The following is a 20,701-nucleotide window of genomic DNA, read 5'->3' as shown; positions in this document are numbered from 1 at the left end:
ATCATTTAGTTATCGCTGCTGGGAAAGTGGAGACATGATGGGGATTTGCCCCCAAAACATCTCATGCTTGGCTGTGAGGTGCAGGACTATCTCCAAAATCCAGTGTCCACCCCCCATCTCCAGCCCACTGGGGTCCTCCAGTAGAGTTTCTCTTGGACAAACTTCCCTTCCTACAATAACTTAACTCCCTAATGACGCTCAGGAAAGTTATTCGACCCCTTAGAGCAACAGTGTAGATGAAATATTTTCCCCCTCCTGCAACTGATTGCCAAAAAAATACCGTAAAATAAATTAAAATGCCATTTCAGTCTTCCTATAGCCAAACCCATCCCAGTTTATCCAGACATTTCATCTTTCCAGCTCATTAACCTCCTTGCTGAAAACACATAGTTTGTCCCCAAACCGTTTAATCTTGGTGATGTGTCAAGAAGGGGTTTAAATTTCGCCAGTCTAAGAAATGGATGTTTTGGGGGTAAAATCATAGAACACAGAACGTCATGAGTTGGAGGGGTTCCAGAAGGACCATCAAGTCCAACTCCTGTCCCTGCACAGGACAATCCCACAACTCACATCATGTTTCTGAGGGTGTTCGCCAAACGCTTCTTGACTATTGTCAGGCTTGGTGCCGTGACTGCTTCCCTGGGAGCTGCTCTGGTGCTCCACCACCCTCTCGGGGAAGAACCTTTTCCTAATGTCCAACCTAACCCTCTCCTAGCATCTTCCTGCCACGCCCTCGGGTCCTACTAGGTTTGTAATGGTCATAATTTAACAAGGGAGGTTCTTTAATGCTGAAGCTCACGGGTATCTGAAGGAGCCCATGGGTGGACACTCACCTGTGGGGTGTCTTGGTAGGGAGGAGGGGGCACTGTCTGGGTGGCCATCATTGTCAGAGCCGGTGCCGGGGAGACATGGTGCATCCTGGGTGGGAGTCACATCGAGAACCTGTGGGAGAAACATTGCTAGAGTATAGGGAGTCTCCTCCCCCCCAGATCACTTGGAAAGGAAACAAAAAGGGACAGAAAGGAGAGGTGACGTTCCTGGTGCAAGTAACCCAGCAAAGTGCTCCACCATCCAGTTCCTGGAAGAAGCCCAAGATGATTTGATGACCCTTATCATAATTTGATGATTATTTGAGATTCATGGATTTGGATAAGGAATGCACTGAGAGACAAGTGAAGCAGGTTGCTGGCAAGGAGAACTTCCCTGGACTCCAAGGACTAAGCTCTTGGAGATGGTGGCTGCCATCAGCGACCCTCAACATATTTTCCCCTTGTGAACCTTGATGCACCCAGGACATTTTCTTTCCACCTACAACCTACAACCTACAATCACTGTGCTTAAATGGGGATTTCCACCCCCTTTGCTCTTATTACTCCTATTTGGAAGCAGGAAGGAAAATCAGAAACACAAATCCTTCCAATTTCTGCAACTATACACCCAAATGCCCCCAAATGATGTGTCTCTGCCTTTAGTCACCATGGAGTCACATCCACAGACGCTGCATGAAACCAGAAGGGACATTGAGTATCCAGTGTTATGTTGACCAACACAGTTGACTTCTTCATTGAGTTTATTAATGCAGTTGACCCATATGTTGAGTTGACCAACCCTATGGAGACTGAATGCACAGAAGTGAGGAAAGAAGGTTCAAACGCTTGATTTGAACGCTCTCTGCATTTTGTAAGAAGGTGACATCTCTTGAAGGGTTCACCCAGTTGCGATGCCCATCGTTGCATTGGTTCCCTGTTGGTTTCACATCTGGAGAGGACTTGCTGCATTGTCCCATGGAAAGCAGAAACACAACAAGTTATGCACAGTCCTCTGATCTAGTGAAGGGATCTACCACAAAGGGCCATTAGTGTTGCCTTTGCCATGGAACGGTGAAGAGGAAGAAACGCTCTTGCACAAGGCAAAGGAATGGGGATAACAATGAGCTCACTTAAAACCACAGCACACTTGGGATCTTTGGATCAGTCTCCACAGTTGTTTGGGGAAGATTTGCAGTACCCTGGTCTTCTCCATGAGATCCATGGTTGTTTGGGGGAAGATTCATATATTCTGGTCCTCTCCGTGAGACTTCAGGCTTTACCGGCATCACCAGACACCAAAAGAATAAATGCACTGAGCCCACATGGAAACCCAAGTGCTGTCTGCACGGGATGAGCATCAACTGCTTTTATTATTTTCCATGAATAAAATGATATTTAAAGTAAGACAGAGCCATGAACTGAGCATCAGTGTGGCCACCAGGTCAGGGGAGGGGATTCTGCCCCTCTACTCCTCTCTCATGAGACCTCATGTGAAGTCCTGTGTCCAGTTCTGGAATCCCGAACATAAGAACATGGATCTGTTGAAAGGAATCCAGAGGAGGCCACAGAGATGATCCAAGGGCTGGAGAAACTCTGCTATGAGGACAGGCTGAGAGAGTTGCGGTTGTTCAACTTGGAGAAGAGAAGGCTGTGGGGAGACCTTAAAGCAGCTTCCAGTGCTGAAAAAGGCTTCAGGAAAGCTGGGGAGGGGCTTTTACAGGGGTCTGGAGTGACAGGATGAGGGAGAATGGCTTTAAATTGGAAGGGGGCAGATTTAAATTAGACATTAGGAAGAATTTCTGTCCACTGAGGGTTATGAGTCCCTGGCCCAGGTTGCCCAGAGCAGTGGTAGCTGCCCCATCCCTGGAGGGGTTCAAGGCCAGGTTGGATGGGGCTTGGAGCCCCTGATCCAGTGGGAGGTGTCCATGGCAGCGGGTGGGACTGAGTGGGCTTTGAGGGTCCTTCCAACCCAAACCATTCCACAGTTCTGTGACTAAGAGAGCACAGCCAAGATCCTGTGCATTGGGAAGGCAGACTGAGGTCCTTGCACAACGCAGACCTCTTGCACCAAGAAGGACATTGAATTTATGGCATTAAAACAATGCTTTTCCTCTTTTTTTTCCCCAACAACAACATAGCAGGAGGTAAAATTATCCGCTTCTAAGTTCACTCGTTGCTTAAAATCCTTGATATCCAATGTTGACACTCAGCTCACAGCTGCAGGCACTCTGCTACCCGTGACCTCCAGGGTCACTAAGGGGAAAACCTCCCCACGAGAAGGAGCTGCAGCTGGAGAAAATCAGAATTTAGTGCTGCGATGGGCTGGATATCTCGGTGGGACACTAAAAATAATAAGAGATTGATATTTTGGAGGAAAAACCCCTGCTTAGCACCTATTGTTCATGCCAGGAACGAGCCTACCTCTGGCACACGGCGATTTATTGCGGGGCGTGAGCTTTTCAGATGAATATATTCCCAGAAGGTGGCAGTCCGGAGCCCAATTAAATATCCGAGTATCATCTAAGCTGCTAAAATCAAGCCGTTCGTTAAGGCTTTATGGGCGTTGATTTGTTTGGAGAATAGGACTTTGAGCCAAATGTTAAAAAAGGGATAAAAATGAGAGACAGCTGTTGCCAGGAGCCGGAAATTTATCTTGGGGAAAACAAATGGACTTGGGTGCCGTAAATATCCAGGGAAGCGCCCGGCCCTCACGGGAAAAGCCAGACGGGGGGTTGGTGTGGGAGCCCCTGGCCATGAATCTCAGGATAACGGCACAGAGCTGTCAGCCCCGCAGATTTACTGACAGCCAAACGCAGGGAACGGTCGAAAGCCGCTACGTTATGCACTGAGGCTTTCTCATTTTTTATTTTGTGCATGAAGCTCTCTTATTTCATATTTTTCATTCTTTTTTTTTTGTTTTGTTTTCCCATCACTTCTATCAATTCAGCCAGGGCAGCTCTTGACCGTAGGTATCCAGATGACACCAGGAGCAGATCATCGCCAACCCCCTGCAGACCAGCTCAAGGCAATGATGACTTCTTGGGCAAAGAGTGGATTTTGAGTGGGCTGGAGGTTAAGGGAGGCAGGAATTGCAGCCAGCTCCCAGAAAGAAATGGTGAGCAATAAAACCCATCAAGGCTCTTTCATTTCCAGAAGCAGCCGTCCTTTAGATTTTGGCAGCAACCTAAGATCAAAGTATCCTAAATTTCCTAATGAAATAAAATTATTCCAGCTATCACTGAAATATTGCCATTAAGCTGGAAATGGATCTTCCAAAAGGCTTGCATCGACCTAAAAGAGTTACAGATTTATAAGCTGCTTTTTTTTTTGCCAGCAGTATCTTACCTCCTCTTTCAAATCAAAATAATTAAAGACTAAGTTGAGAAGTTGGGTTAGGTTTTTTTTAACGTGGTCACTGATGCCTTAGAACATTAAAAAACCAAAGTATTGCAGAGAGTGGCCCACCAACCCTCAGGTGACCTTGATGAATAAACCAGTGATAAACCCGTATTAGAAAAAGAAAATTGCATTGTTTTAGCTGAAAGAAAGGAGATTGAGATGAGATGTTTTGCTGTGAGGGTGGGGAGGCCCTGGCCCAGGTTGCCCAGAGCAGTGGTGGCTGCCCCATCCCTGGAGGGGTTCAAGGCCAGGTTGGATGGGGCTTGGAGCCCCTGATCCAGTGGGAGGTGTCCCTGCCTATGGCAGGGGGTGGAACTGGATCAGCTTTGAGGTCCCCTCTGACCCAAACCATTCCATGACTTTATGCCTCTATGTTACCATTGTCAGCGCACAACATTCCTCTTAGCTACACAAGGTGCAACTCGTTTCCAAATCTCTGGGAAAATGGAAGCTGTTTCTTACGGCCCATTCAGCAGCTTCACCCCAACAGCAAAAGATGTGCTCCATAATGGGGCATTCGACATGGGTAATGATAAAATCCAGTTTTCAGGCATTTCCTCTTCTCTACCCAAAGTTTCAAAATTATTAGAGCTACTTGAGGATGTTTTTTCCAGCCATGGGAAGGTGTTTTTTCTGTATTAAGGGAAGATTCCCTTTTCTAAACTGTATTTTTTAAACATTCCTTTAAAGATCTGCAATGATGCCGTGTCAGTGGTGGTGTCTCCGCAGCCAGCTGCAAGGTTTTTATGCCACTGTCTTCACAGAGAGCTTGTGCACGTGGAAGCTTATGATATATGCATTCATTTTATGCATACATCTAAGTTAAAATGAAGAAATACAGCCGAGGAGGGAGGGAGAGGCTCCTCCAGAGGACGATACATCTCACTGTGAGCGGCGAGCGAGGACAGGTTCACCCTCAGCGGGTGATGCCGACTCTTCATTGGTCACAAAGCAAATCCCGAGCAATCCTCTCACTCTTGAACACCTCATTTCTATCTGCCCACCTGCACCCTTTTTGCTTTTTTTTACCCAAATTCACCCATTATCTTGATAAATGAAGATGAGGTTTTCACAAGCTGTTAACAGACCCCCTTCTGCCACCTCACGCTCATTACAAATAAATGCTATTAAATGCTTGAAAATGGGGAAGAATCCCATTTTTAAAGACATCACCCATCCTTGGTCATTCCTCACGTTCAAGGTTGCTTCCAAGCAGGAGCGTGTGATTCCTCCTCGATATCAGGAGTGTTTGTACTAGAAATATTACTGAGCCAGCAAATAGTTCTGATTTTTTATAGGGATATTTGGTACCCAAATTTCCTCTCTCTGAACTCAGAAGGGATTGTGCACTGCGAGCATCCTTTGCTTTGGGCCACCACGCTGGTTCTCTAAATGTCTCTTCATGCTGTGCTAAAGCACATGGAGGTGATTAATGGCAGCCAGTACAGCTTCACCAGCGGCAAGTCCTGTCTGACCAACTTGGTGGCTTTCTATGATGGGGTAACTGCAGCAGTGGACACGGGTAAACCGACAGATGTGATCTACCTGGACTTCTGTAAAGCCTTTGACACAGTCCCCCACAACATCCTTCTCTCTAAATGGGAGAGATATGGATTTGATGGGTGGATGGTACAGTGGATAAGAAACTGGTTGGATGGTCAGATTCAAAGAGTAGTGGTCAATGGCTCAAAGTCCATATGGAGATTCGTGACAAGTGGTGTCCCTCAGGGGTCCGTACTGGGACTGGCACTGTTTAATATCTTCATCAATGGTATCGACAGCGAGATCGAGGGCACCTCAGCAAGTTTGTGGATGACACCAAGCTGAGTGGTGCAGTTGCCACACTGGAAGGATGTGATGTCATCCAGAGGGACCTGGACAGGTTGGAGAAGTGCGGCTGTGGGAACATCATGAGGTTCAACAAGGCCAAGGCCAAGGTCCTGCACCTGGGCCAGGGCAATCCCTGTTTTCAGTACACGATGGGGGATGATGGGATTGAGAGCAGCCCTGCAGAGAAGGACTTGGGGTGCTGGGGATGAGAAGCTCAACATGAGCCGGCAATGCGCGCTCACAGCCCAGAAGGCCAACCATGTCCTGGGCTGCATCCAAAGCAGTGTGGCCAGCAGGGCGAGGGAGGGGATTCTGCCCTTCTATTCCTCTCTCGTGAGACCTCATCTGGAATCCTGTGTCCAGTTCTGGAATCCTCAACCTAAGAATGAGATGGAGCTACTGGAACGTGTCCAGAAGAGGCTACAAAAATGATCCAAGGGCTGGAGCACCTCCCACACAAGGACAGGCTGAGAGAGTTGGGGTTGTTCAGCCTGGAGAAGAGAAGGCTCTGAAGAGACCTTATAGTGACCTTCCAGTACCTGAAGGGGCTACAGGAAAGCTGGAGAGGGACTGTTCATAAAGGTGATAGGATGAGGGGGAACGGGTATAAACTGGAGAGGGGCAGATTTAGACTGGACATTAGGAAGAATTTCGTCACCATGAGAGTGGTGAAACACTGGCCCAGGTTGCCCAGAGAAGTAGTGGCTGCCCCATTCTGGAGGTGTTCAAGGCCAGGTTGGATGGGCCTTGGGCAGCCTGATCCAGTGGGATGTCCCTGCCCGTGGCAGGGGGTTGGAACTGGATGATCTTTAAGGTCCCTTCCAACCCAAACTATTCTATGATTCTATGATTCTGTGATTCTATGATTCTATGACTCATACCCTTCCCATCACTCAGTTATCAAATATTTCCCAATAAAAAAGGACAAATCATGTGCTTCTGCTACAGCCACGAGCTAAAACAGGTGGAGATTTGATATTTCTGCCGGATAAACTCTAGACCAGAGCAAACACCTTTGCTCTTCTGCTCCTAAAAATAGCTCTTGCATAAGCACTGGGGTAAAAGGCAAAAGGAAATTCCATGCTGAGTGATGCCAAAAACCTCTTGCCCAGCACAAGTTTGGTTTTCCATTGGATGGGACATCTCCCCTGAGCAAGGAGGAAAGCAGCAGTTCTTTATTTATTTCATATTTGCAAATCCTCCCCGCGACTCCAGCTCCACAGGAAGGAAAGGAGGGAGCTGCCACAGTGAATTTCCAATGCGAACGACAATTACCGCTCAACATTTCTCTCCTCCCTGAAGACACCAATCCCTAAACGGCTCCAGGGATATCTCTGCAACATAAACATGAGAATAAAACCTGCAAGAGCCACTCAGAGCTTTAGTAGACAAGGTTAATGTACCTTGAACGGCAGCATTAAACAACTTTGTTCTTCTTTTTAAGTGGAGAGCTGAGACACCTCCATACATTTTCAAGTGTTATTTTTATAGAGGGAGACCATTAAAGCACCTTCCAAAATAAACCAGTGCAGGGAAACATCAAAGAAGCTTCTTCAAAGTAACCTGAAAATCCTTGCGTTTTGTGCAATCCAGCCCCCGGCCCCAGCAAAGCTCCCAACAGAGCAAATGGGGAATATTTTCACAGGGTAAATTAAAAAGCTTTGAAGCAAAACATAACTGAGGAACCCAAAAATGTTCAAATTTCCTCTTGTCGGACCCAAATTGTCCAGGAAAAGTTCCTGATTGCCTTGAGAGTGCTTGTAAAAAATAGGGAGCGGATTAATTTTCCAACAGTTCTTCCCTGCAAGCAATTAACTGTGAATAATTTATGATTAAAATCTTGCTGGACAGATTCAAATCTTGCTTTGCACACTTGGTTTTCAGAGTATCATGGAATGGTTTGGGTCAGAAGGGACCTCAAAGCCCATCCAGTTCCACCTCTTGACAGGGGCAGGGACACCTCCCACTGGATCAGGGGCTCCAAGCCCCATCCAACCTGGCCTTGAACCCCTCCAGGGATGGGGCAGCCACCACTGCTCTGGGCAACCTGCAATAAAAATGCTGCGAGGTTTTGCTGAATTATTTTTATTCCCTGTGCTACACTCGGGAGCAAACTGGACTGGGCCCCACCTCTACACCCATGGAGGCAACCAAAGAACCGCTGTACGCGTGCAAAACACTACAGATGCAGGAATCAAACTCAGATTTTCAGTTTAACTCTTTAAGGATCATAGAATCACAGAATCATGGTGTTGATTGTGTTGGAAGGGACCTCAAAGCTCCCCCCAAAGAAAAAGAAAGGCAACAGTTTAATTCCATGAATGCAATATCCTTCTTGGCGCAAGAGGTCTGTGTTGTGCAAGGCCCCCAGTCTGCCTTCCCAATGCACAGGATCCTGATGGTGCTCTCTTAATTGTAGAACCATGGAATGGTTTGGGTTGGAAGGGACATCAAAGCCCATCCAGTCCCACCCCCTGCCATGGGCAGGGACACCTCCCACTGGATCAGGGGCTCCAAGCCCCATCCAACCTGGCCTGGAACCCCTCCAGGGATGGGGCAGCCACCACTGCTCTGGTCAACCTGGGCCAGGGCCTCCCTGCTCTCACAGCAAAACATTTCTTCCTAAGATCTCACCTAATTTCCACGATTCGACGTGCACAGGAGCGTGCAAGGATTTCCCCATTCGTGGGAAAGCCCCTAAAACAGAGCAATGCTGCAGCACACCTAATAAAACCCTCTCCTCCCTTAAATCTGCCTCGTTTCTTGCTAAATCCCGCTAACGCACTTGCAAATCTTTCCTTTGGGAGAGGGAAAGAAATCCCTTTGGAACCGGCTGTTTTCCTCTTTCCCATATGGCAGATAAATCAGGGCTCCCGACTCGATGACTTTCTGCTTCGCATCCCACTCTCGCAGCTCTCTGCTCCTCCTGCTCTTACCTCCCCTATGAATTTCCTTTTCAAATGCAGAATTCCCAATGAGAAATGACTCTACAAACCAGAAGACAAAAATAACCTTTTCCTTGAGGTGCGTGGGGCTGCCAGTATCAGCAGAGAGTTGTCCCCACCCAAGCCCTGAACCAACTGCGATGTGAGATGCTAGATTCATTGCCCCGGTTTAAATGCTTTTCATTTGCCCATTTGAAAGCAATTTTACAATCATAGAACCACAGAATGGTTTGCGTCAGAAGGGAACTCAAAGCCCATCCATTTCCGTCTCCCACAGGATCAGGGGCTCCAAGCCCCATCCAACCTGGCCTTGAACCCCTCCAGGGATGGGGCAGCCACCACTGCTCTGGGCAACCTGGGCGAGAGCCTCCCCACCCTCACAGCAAAACATTTCTCCCTAAGATCTCATCCCGATCTCCCCTCTTGCAGCTCGAAATCTTTCTCCCTCATCCTCTCCCTGCACTCCCTGATCCAGAGCCCCTCCCCAGCTTTCCTGGAGCCCCTTCAGCACTGGAAGCTGCTCTAAGGTCTCCCTGGAGCCTTCTCCTCTCCAGGCTGCACAACCCCAACTCTTTCAGCCCATCCTCGTATGTGAGGTGCTTCAGCCATCGGATCATCCTTGTGGCCTCCTCTGGACTCGCTCCAACAGATCCATGTCCTTTCCTTGCTATACTTCTAGCCTCAATGACAGAAGAGAGGTTTAAGATGTGACGTGGTGATTTATACCCAGCTAGCTAGGAAGTTACAAATACTTCTGAACTCTTTTAATTTCGCTTAGTTGCACTGTCTTCTCCATTTACTTCAAATGGTAGACCCTAAGATATGTTCAGCCTGGACTGAACCAAACACAATGAGGAAACTCAAGACAAAAACGGACTGGGAAGCATTTACCATGTGAGGCAAATGTGCCAAAGCCTTCTGCAACATTTTTTGCACATTGACAAGAGGCAGAACCTGGCCTTCAAGGTGCCTCTCTCTGGCCAAACGGGCTTCAGGAGGAGGAAATCTGAAATGGTTTTGTGCCTGGAAATTGAGAGGACCCATGTACAAGGTGGAAGAGTGCAAGAGGAATGAAGTTATTACTCAGAAGACATCTTCAGGATAGGTAATTTCTATTATTAATCACTTAGAACAATGCCAGCCTTCTGTTCCAGAAGATAATTTGGTGGAGGTCCATCATCATGTCTTTCCATGCCTTTACTGAGATGTGTCTGGATCATGTTGGCACAGTTTGCTGAATAGGTTGGGTTTGGTCTTCTTGCTGGAGATGTTTCCTGGCCCAGCCCATGCTTGTGTCCTCCACAGACACATATTCGTGTCCTCCTTGGGCTTAGTTTCCTCCATGAAACTCAACTTACCCAAAGCACGTTGCAGGGTAATGAGCCCTTCCACGCAGGCACCGGGCAGCTCACAGCAAAATATGGATTGGAAAGAAGGCATCGAGGCAGGAAGAATCTTGCCAAAAAGAGTTCCTTGTGGTGGCATCAAGGTCCCACAAACCCACCAAAGATTTCAAGGTAACCCCAACCTGCACCTTTATTAGAAAAACAGCAAAACCAGACTAATGAGAAGTTCAGCTTCTTCATCACTACAGTAAGTCCTTGTTTTTGGTCAAGGGAAGAACATCAGCAAGAATCAGGGCTAAAAGGGCAGTATGGAGAAAATAATCCAGTCGTTATAGAATCATAGAATGGGTTGGGTTGGAAGAGACCTCAAAACCCATCCAATTCCAGCCCCTGCCATAGACAGGGACACCTCCCACCGGATCAGGTTGCTCCAAGCCCCATCCAACCTGGCCTCAAACACCTTCAGGGATGGGGCATTGGCTGCTGTTTATTAAAAGGGACTTTCAGAGGACATGAGACTCAAAGGAAGACTCAAAGAGGAGATGCTCTGGTGTGCTGTGGACCAAATGAAGCTTTTGGGTTTTCCCCTGTGATGCTCTCACTCTAAACAACCTCAGATTAGGAAGAAACTAGGCGCTTTTTCAGGATATTTGCAGAAATTGATGGTGGCACCTCCATTTGCAGTGCCCAAAGATTTTTCTTTGCTCCTTAAGGAGAACAGTTGCAGCCAACAGGGTTTTATTTTCTTTGTCATCTGCAGGGTGTCTATGGTTTTGGCACAGATCAAGCACATTTGACACTCTTTGAAGCCCTAATTTTAGCAATCGGGGTTGCCTAAAGGACTGAGAGACCCTTGGTTTCACGTACAGCTTATTTTAAGCTCTGCGTTGCAGTTATTTTTAGCTGGTGACCATTTCGCCACATCCTACTGACGTGCCAAAATTTTGCAGTGATAGCAGCCCATATTTTAGGGTATTTTTACAAACATATATCCGTGTTTTCCTCCAGGCTGGCCACGGCTCACAGGGCTCATAATAACATGTTTTCAGTCCTTGAGCTTTAAAACAAGATTCCCTGCACAGCCTGATTGTTAAAAAACAAAGAAAATCACAGCAAAAAAAAAAAGTATAATTCCCCCCTAAATGCTCACTGTATTTAGGGATGGAGAGATGTAATTTAATATATCCAAAAAGAGCAGAAATTTCCCCAAATGAAGCCCTGCCAAAGTCACGATTCTCCATATCGGGCCAGATTAATATATATAATTGTTCAATTAGTAGCTATAATTAATACAAAGCAAAGCAGCCTTACCGTTTGGGGGGTGCTCGGGGAGCCGCTGTCCTGCAAGCGTCCTCCTGCGCCCCAAAGCCAACGGTTGCTGGGAAGGGATCACAACCTGGGAAAGCAAAGGAGACAGTATTTGAATATTGAGAGGAAATGCTGAAACAAGAAGGCGAAATATTAAGGAGAGAATAAAGCTTTCTGTGCTAAGAAAGGTCTTTTAAGCAAAGGACGAAGCCTTCTGCGCTAGGAAAGGTCTTTCAGCAGCCCTAGCAAAGCCTTGGGGGGCAAATCTGCTCCTCATGCACTTTCTTTTCAGGGTAGTGGGGAAAATAGGAACAATTAAAGTAGGAATAACCCCTTGGAGGGGAAAGCAGGGCTGATGGCTGAGCTAGGTGCCCAGAGTTTTGCCCAGGAGGGCTGAACAACTCCAAGGAAGGGCAAAACCTAAATCAGATTTTTAAAGGTCAAAATGAGTTGTGCCTGGAAAATGAAGACGTGCTCGTTGCAGGTCTCTCTGCAGAGGATGAAGGGCAATGAGGTCCTGTCCGGTCCTTTTGTCTCCTGAAGGGTGGCAGATTCCCAGCACAGGATCCCACTGAGGGTTAGAAGTACAACCTAGGTCTGAAAAGGAGAAAAAAAGGGAAAAAGCAATGAAACAGCACTGGCAATGGCTGTGCCCCCGTTTCGCATCGGCTGTCACCATCCCCCTGGTTAATTAGAATCTTCGCTTGAGTGTAAAAGTGTTTTTACATTGGGCTCAGATGGCACCAACTACAGAAGCGCCATTAACTCAAAACCAGGAGAGCTCCCAGCTGTTATTTAGGAAGGAAAAGGCCATGTGGTTGTTCAAGAAGATGCTGCATCTACCAAGGATTTGGCCTTTCCGAAGGCTGAGGTTGGGATTTCTAGACCCATCTAAGCAGATCCAGTGGAAAACCGAAGACGGGCTCAGCAAGGATCAGCACGGCCGCAGGGGTGTTCTTTGTCTGACTGCCGAAAGAGGAATAAAAGAGAGAAAATTCCCCAGATCTCTGAACGAGCAGCACCTCTAGACAGCCCCTCAGATCTCCATTATATATCTGATAAATGCTCCTTCAGATACATCACCTCCAGATATCACCTCTATCTTAGGTGATAAACATCACCCAAGATCTGCCTGATGTATCTACTTTGAAATACATCTCCTGGTGGAGGGCTGCTCAGATCTTGAATATATGTCCCTTGGAACACATCATCTCTGTCGAGCTACTCACTCCTTCAGTACCCATTGGATCTCTCCCCCTTGATATAAATCACCTCTAAGCAGCTCCTTACCCATACACATCTGACATCTACGTCTCTGATATATGTCACCAGACTGGAGCTCCTCCAATCTCCATTATATATCTGGTACAACTACCACGATATAGATCAGCTGTAGAGAACTCCTCACATCTTCAATATACGTCTGCTATCTACCTTCATCTATATAACCTGGGACAGAGCTCCTCAGGCCGCTGATGTATGGCTGGCACATATCTGTACACACCTTGATCCGCTGTGCTGCTCCGATTTGAAGGTCCATCTGATATGTGTACCTGGATACACATCATCTCTTCAGAGCTCTTCATATCCCCAATATACATCTGATACTCCTACCACGGTGCACACCACCTCCAGAGAGCTCCTCAGATCTCCACGGCTCTACAGAGAGCTATGGCTCGCATGGTGAGGCCACAGAGGAGACACAAGAACCATTGCCCCTGGTTTTAATTCCATCTCAATCCACTTGCAATAAAAATGCTCACATTTATGTGCTCTCACAGAACGTGTCCATCATCGCAGTCAAGAGTACAGGTCCAAAAGACAGAGGTAGATGGGGAAGCTTGCACAGGAAGTGCCATTTCCAGAAACCTGGACATCACTGATGCTGTTGGCCAAGGAGAGATGTAAGCAACTGGGTGATTTCAGGGCAAAAACAGGGCAGAAACCCCCAAAACATGGAAAATTTGGTCAAAGGAGTGAAAGGTCAAGATGCCTCTTGACTTCTCAGGCAAGCGTAGGTCCTGCCAAGAGGTTTAGAGACACAATCTGGGTTATGCTAAGTGCTCGGCAGGGCCTTGAGCCCAAAACTCTTCCATTGCAACAGCAGCTGAAATATTAAGGACATTTATGATCTAGAATAAAAAAAAAAAAACCTATGGGGTTGTGACCTGGAGGAGCACACATGGGCTGAGGCCAAATACACATCGATGACGTCAGACTTGACTACAATGTGATGAAAAAGCTCATGTTTTGCAGCAATCCTTCACTCCTGTAAAGACTTTTTTCCATCCCATGGGAGAGACTTTTGTCATCTGAATTCACCATTCGAACAAAACACAAGGACTGGAGGAAAAGAAGCAGATAAATAAAGCTCTGACAGTGCTAAAAGAGCTCTTGTAGCCTCATTTTTATCCTTGGAGGTGATCGGGGCTGAGGTCTTGGATGCTGCATGCATGTAGGACAAAAATACAGGCTTGTGCAGATTCTGCACAAAGGAGGCCATTCTTGGCCCCATCATGAAGAGCACCAAGATCCAACCCCACTAGGGACAACTTTGCAGGTGGAGATTAGTCTTTTTGAGGCAGTGAACACGTGTAGTGGTTTCAAAAGGCATCCTTTGAAGTTCAGTGGAGGCTTTTGAGGTCCTCCTGACACAAAGGGGAACGGAGGAGATGCCTCCTTCAAGACACTCTACCATGGGCGAGACAAGCCAGCAAGATCCATGGTGACACAGGCACTGATGGTTTCATGGAGCAGCTGCCTGAGGGTCAGAAGCCCCATCAGAAGCCCCATCCTGGAGGTGTTCCAGGCCAGGTTGGATGGGGCTTGGAGGAACCAGATGTAGTGGGGGTGGGACTGGATGGGTGTAAGGTCCCTTCCAGACCAAACCATTCCATGATTCTATGATTCCATAAATGAGACACCATTTATGACAAGCCATCAGCCTCCCAAAATGCCCAAACAAATCCCCAAAAGTCCCCTAAATTCTGATTTACTTGATCTGAATAAAATGCAACAGTAGAGCTGGGAGCCCAGCACCCCAGGACCTCATCCTGTACCTGGGTTGCAAAAAGCCAAGGGCATCCTTGTTAATAAAGATTTAATTAAGTGTAGGAGAATGCTAATAAAGCTGACATTTAGCAAAACAAAATCCAGGATTTTTGCAAAAAGTCTAAGATTTCAGAAAAATAAGGCTTCTCCTGGTGTGTCACCAAGTTTGCAGCAGATCATGACACTTCCACCCTCACCACATCAGTGCTCTTTAATGGTACTCTCATTTTTTAATAAATTTAATGCCAGCTCCTCAGACTGAACTGGAAACCTCAAACCAGTGAAATCCCTAAAAATGCTGCAAGGTTTTGCTGAATTATTTTTATTCCCTGTGCTACACTCGGGAGCAAACTGGACTGGGCTCCACCTCTACACCCATGGAGGCAACCAAAGAACCTCTGTACGCGTGCAAAACACTACAGATGCAGGAATCAAACTCAAATTTTCAGTTTAACTCTTTAAGGATCATAGAATCACAGAATCATGGTGTTGATTGTGTTGGAAGGGACCTCAAAGCTCCCCCCAAAAAAAGAAAAGCAACAGTTTAATTCCATGAATGCAATGTCCTTCTTGGCGCAAGAGGTCTGCGTTGTGCAAGGCCCCCAGTCTGCCTTCCCAATGCACAGGATCCTGACGGTGCTCTCTTAGTCACAGAACCATGGAATGGTTTGGGTTGGAAGGGACCTCAAAGCCCATCCAGTCCCACCCCCTGCCATGGGTAGGGACACCTCCCACTGGATCAGGGGCTCCAAGCCCCATCCAACCTGGCCTTGAACCCCTCCAGGGATGGGGCAGCCACCACTGCTCTGGGCAACCTGGGCCAGGGCCTCCCCACCCTCACAGGAGAACATTTCTCCCTAAGATCTCATCTCAGTCTCCCCTCCTTCAGCTCAAAACCATTCTGCCTTGTTCTATCCCTGCACTTCCTGATCCAGAGCCCCTCCCCAGCTTTCCTGGAGCCCCTTTCAGCACTGAAAGCTGCTCTGAGGTCTCCCCACAGCCTTCTCTTCTCCAGGCTGAAAAACCCCAGCCTGTCCTCATATAGGAGGTGCTCCAGCTCTTGGATCATCTTTGTGGCCTGCTCTGGATCTCCGAGCACTTTGGCAACAGCCACTGCCATCTGCAGTGAGGACCATTGACACAACCCCCTTGGATGTGGTGGTGCTTTCCCATCGGTCCAATTCCTGCAGCATCTCCACCGTCTGGGCAAGGTGGGGCTGCTTGGAAGTATGAAGAGCAATACGGTATTTTCATCCTTCCAACACCCCAATCCCACAAGTTAATCCTGGAAATCCACAAACCCCATCCTTGCTCAGAGAGAGTGAAAAGATTTGATGTGTGCCCACGTTTCTGCAAAAGCAAAGCCATTTGGCCACAAAACGTGGTCCATGAGAGACAAGTCCATGGTTGGAACCCAACTGTAGATGAAGCGTGTTCTGCAAAGGGGGCACATATGGAAATACCCAACACTGCCCCTCCTGGCTGAGAACATCTGGGCACATCTGGGCACAGGGAACAAAAGCAGCCTTGCTACAGCGCACCGATAAATAATGGGAAGGGAAAGTGCCCCACCGAGGCAACACCACTCTGGTCGGCCTCGGGCGAGACACAGGAAACCTCCATAGCCGTGAGGGATGGAACAGTGGGATTAATAACACATCAATTTTAATGCGGGCTGAGTTGTGGGTTTGGGTTTTTTTCCTCCTTTTTCCTTCTTTTTTATTTTTTTCTGCTTCACAAACAGCAAAGTGAATGTTTGAGCATCCCGGCGGGGGGTTAATGAGGACGCTGATTAGTTATTCAGATTTGCCAATGCTGCCTCCATCCATCCTCGGATGGGGGATAACAGGGAAGGGTTTGCAGAGAAAGCTCTTAAAGGCGACCTTGGCTTTCACAGCTCAGGTGAATGCAGGTTTGTGGGAGGCTCATGCTGCAGGGGGTCCCCAGAACTGAAATCCCAGTGCCAGCTTAGAACATCTTGTAGAGAACCCTTAAAGCAGCTTCCAGTACTGAAAGGGGCTCCAGGAAAGCTGGGGAGAGGCTCTTGATCAGGGAGTGCGGGATAAGAAGAGGGGGAACGGTTTTGAGCTGAAAGAGGAGAGATTGAGATGAGATTTTAGGAAGAAATGTTTTCCAGTGAGGGTGGGGAGGCTCTGGCCCAGGTTGCCCAGAGCAGTGGTGGCTGCCCCATCCCTGGAGGGGTTCCAGGCCAGGTTGGATGGGGCTTGGAGACCCTGATCCAGTGGGAGGTGTCCCTACCCATGGCAGGGGTTGGGATTGGATGGGCTTTGAGATCCCTTCCAACCCAAAACGTTCCATGATTCTGTGATTCTATGATTTTTCCATCATCTGAGGGGATGCAAAAAGCTGCTGCCTGTTGGGTCGTGCTGAGTCCTATAAAGGCTGGAGGGAAAGTGTTCAGATTTGGGGGTTTTTTTCCCATGAAAAACAAATTCTTGGGTCCTTATAATAAAATTTTGTGTGCAATTCTGGTCAGAGGCACATGACCAAACCTGATGGATGCAGAGCTGTAGGGATGAAGAGATACATGGATGCAAGGATATAGAGATTAAGAGATGCATGGATGCACAGATGCAAACATCCACGGGTTCAAGGATAGAAGGCAGGACGGATCACCCCATAAACCACCATGTGGCTACAAGAACACCACATCTTCATCACTGCAGTGTTTTACTCAGCATCCCCTAACAGTCACACCCCGTGCTATACCCTCGCCCAAAAGCAAAGAGCTCACCTCCCGCTCCTTGGCCCAGGAATACATTAAGCAGGTTGAACTCACCTACTGCTGGTGTATTTTGGGGGTTATTTTCCAGATTTAGGCTTTTGCTCTTCACCTGCATAAAAAAACCAAAAGGCAATCAGATCAAGCAGATGGCAGGGACCCAAAATGATGCCGCAAAAGGGCTTAAGGGATGGAGCCTGAGTGGCGTTTTGTGGCCATTGCAAAAGAAGCCCGTCAAAAAAAACTAGGCAGTGTTTTAGGATTGTTTTTAGAATTCATTATTTCTTTGCCAAGAAGAAATATTTTAAGCAGGGACAGGGTGGTGACGGCATTTTCTCCACGGTGAATTCACCCCATTTTTATATCCAGGTGGGTCTAGAGACCTCGCTGGCTCTTGCTTTGAGCATCACTCAATCTAGCATTCAACAGAGGTTTGGGGGATAACCCCCCTGGTATTCACCTCACTCCCCAGAACCCCCCAGTCTCCCATAACCTCAAAAGAAAGACAAACTGATTTTATAAAACGGGTCTCTCCATCCCAAACAAGATCTTTTCCCTGGCACCACCTCCAGATGCTTCCATCTCTGTTTTAAACGGCGCGTTAATTGTTCTGAATTAACAGCTCCAGCTGGAGGAGCAAACAAGCAATTTGCAACCTTAAGATAACGCCCAACTTATCTCAAGTGATTTAAGTTGGGCTGATTTTGAGGGGAAATCTCCTGTTTCTGGCTCAAATGCACTGCTCAGAGCTTGGCTAAAAATACATCCCCGGGGACTGACCCACCCATCCAGGAGAGGGATGGGAGAAAAGAAGAAATAAGAAATCTTCACTTTTGGCTTTATTTTAGAGACAGGAGAAACGTAATCCATCCTCTCCACTGTTGGGCAACCCAATGATCACAGGTAGGGCTCATGAATATTTTCTCTCCAACACACTTTCTTTTTCTGTCACATTTACATTTTGTTTCAAAATATTCATATTCAGAAAAAAAGAGATCTTTCAAGCTTCATCCCTTTGCCCTCTTTCATCTCTTGTTGCCTTTTCTTTTCTCACTTGCTGCCAGATAGAGGAGGAGAGAAAGAAAGACTGTGATGATGTTTTGTTTATGACTCTGGATTTTCAACCCACTTTAAATCCTTCCTGACATCACCCCAGGCGTGGGATCCAAGAAGCAAAGTCACAGGATTATAGAATCACAGAATGGTTTGAGTTGGAATGGACCTCAAACCCATCCAGTCCCACCCCCTGCCATGGGCAGGGACACCTCCCACTGGACCGGGGGCTCCAAGCCCCATCCAACCTGGCCTGGAAACCCTCCAGGGATGGGGCAGCCACCACTGCTCTGGGCAACCTGGGCCAGGGCCTCCCCACCCTCACAGCAAAACATTTCCATCTGCATCTACCCAGGCTGTCATGTCTTGTTTCAAGTGGAACAAATGGTGCTGGCAGTGAAAAGGACTCCATAGAAACGATATTTCTCTTATGGGAATGTAAAACTGCTGAGGAAATGCAAGAAAAGCCACCTATGATTACAACCAAGTGCTTGCTGCCAGATCAGGTGGAAGCTCCTCTTGCTACCCCAGCCAAGGTTGAGCTGGGAGTCCATGGACCCCCAATGGCTTTCCAAGAGCACCAAGCACAGGTCCCATCGCACCAGGGTTGTGGATGGAGTCATGGTCCTCTAATAGGGTCTTCTGCTGAAGTTGTGACAGTTCGTCCCCATTTTACAGGGAGCAAAGGGGTTAATTGTGCCCTGAGGACACCAGCATCAAAATGAAACGATGGATCCTTCGCCAATGATGGGAGGCACCTCCAAAATACAGACCCGACACTGGAGGTCATGGGCAACGCTGCTGGGACTGAGGCAGCCCTGGAAGCCTGGAACTCTGGGGCTGAACCGTGACAACCTCCTACCTCACGTAGGAGTAACAGGAGTATAAAGTAACAGGAGAGGCGACAAAGCACTCGAGCACCTTCCCTGGACTCAGCAGCCCTCGATAAGAGACCAAACTACACGGAAGGCAGCCTGACACCGCACTATTCCCAGCGCACCCTGTTACGTAGATTAATCCTTCTTGATGGAGAATTACAATTAGGGCTCCCTCTTAAGGAGATATCAGCAATCAGATATCTTATCAAATGCCACCTCAATTATTCAAATAATCCCCGGCTCTTCGATTTGGGGGCTGTTTAGGGAAAGCAGTCCGATTAATGTGCTGACACTTCCCCATCACGTCCGACATCCTCAACTTCACGTCTGATTACGGAATTTGCATTCAATTTCATTTTATTTTATTTTTTTTTCCATCTGGAGTAAATGAATAATCCGAGTACCTACCCCAGCCTTAATTACATTTGTTAAATTAAAAACCTGGGATGTGAGAAATTTAAATGCACGCGGCTCGGCGGCCAAACCCGCACGTTCAACCTGCCGCAGCCCCACCGCCTCCTGCTCCAGTTTCTCTTCCTTCCCCACAGCCATGCATCAAAGAAATTACAACTAGAAAACAAAAATTCCTTCTAAACGATGAAACAATAGATGATCTTTTGACATTTCCAGCGCTGTTTGCAGGGGAATGAGATAAAATGTAATAAATTCATATACTTCTGTGTGTTTCTTGGCTCCAGCAGCTAAAATTTCCATCTCTTTATGCAGGAGTCCTGGGGAGCAGAAATCCTTGATAATGCCAAACAATTCGACACTTTATTTTCTCTTTACTCTGCACCGCGTAAAACACAGGCTTCAAGCTGCCAGCTGCTGGGAGTGAAACCAGATGCCACATCCCTTTTCCATATGGAAACCAAAATCGCCCTGTCTGGGGGGGTGCGTGCCAGCGCTCCGGGAGCCCATGGTTGCTACCGGCACGCGGCAAAGCCTCTCCTCAACAGCAAAAGATATTATCACCATGGTGTAAGTGTCATTTTTTACACCCAACTTGGTTCGGGACAGATCCCAGTACCATGAGCCCCGGAGAACAGCAGGGAAGGTTCTTCTTAAGCCATCAAAGTCCTTGGAGTGACCTTCCAGTATGGAAAGGGGCTACGGGAAAGCTGGGACGGGGCTCTTTCCAAAAGGTATGGAGTGATAGGACAAGGGGGAATGGCTTTAAACTGGAAGGGGAAAGGTTTAGATTGGACATTAGGAAGAAATTCTTCACAACGAGGGTGGGGAGGCCCTGGCCCAGGTTGCCCAGAGCAGTGGTGGCTGCCCCATCCCTGGAGGGGTTCAAGGCCAGGTTGGATGGGGCTTGGAGCCCCTGATCCAATGG

The 20,701-nt window shown here is 47.6% G+C and overlaps 1 protein-coding gene across 4 annotated transcripts in view; it reads right to left on the bottom strand.

Annotated features, from left to right (window-relative positions):
* The window catches only part of PKNOX2 (PBX/knotted 1 homeobox 2), a 108,496-nt gene that overhangs the window by 32,627 nt on the left and 55,168 nt on the right, over positions 1 to 20,701 (bottom strand). For 3 of the 4 annotated variants that reach the window (XM_054086864.1, XM_054086863.1, XM_054086865.1), the window contains 4 exons: positions 17,489 to 17,543; positions 12,094 to 12,234; positions 11,641 to 11,725; positions 834 to 942 (listed from right to left, as the gene is read on the bottom strand). In XM_054086864.1, the coding sequence (XP_053942839.1) occupies positions 834 to 917 (84 nt within the window). In that variant the 5' untranslated portion in view covers positions 918 to 942; positions 11,641 to 11,725; positions 12,094 to 12,234; positions 17,489 to 17,543. The remainder of the gene's footprint in view (positions 1 to 833; positions 943 to 11,640; positions 11,726 to 12,093; positions 12,235 to 17,488; positions 17,544 to 20,701) is intronic. The other variant, XM_054086866.1, reaches the window with a different exon arrangement.

Source organism: Cuculus canorus, chromosome 23, assembly GCF_017976375.1.
Source record: "Cuculus canorus isolate bCucCan1 chromosome 23, bCucCan1.pri, whole genome shotgun sequence".
In the NCBI taxonomy this organism is placed as follows: domain Eukaryota; kingdom Metazoa; phylum Chordata; class Aves; order Cuculiformes; family Cuculidae; genus Cuculus; species Cuculus canorus.
Note: the sequence above shows the minus strand (reverse complement) of the source record. Positions and strands in the feature narration are given on the sequence as shown.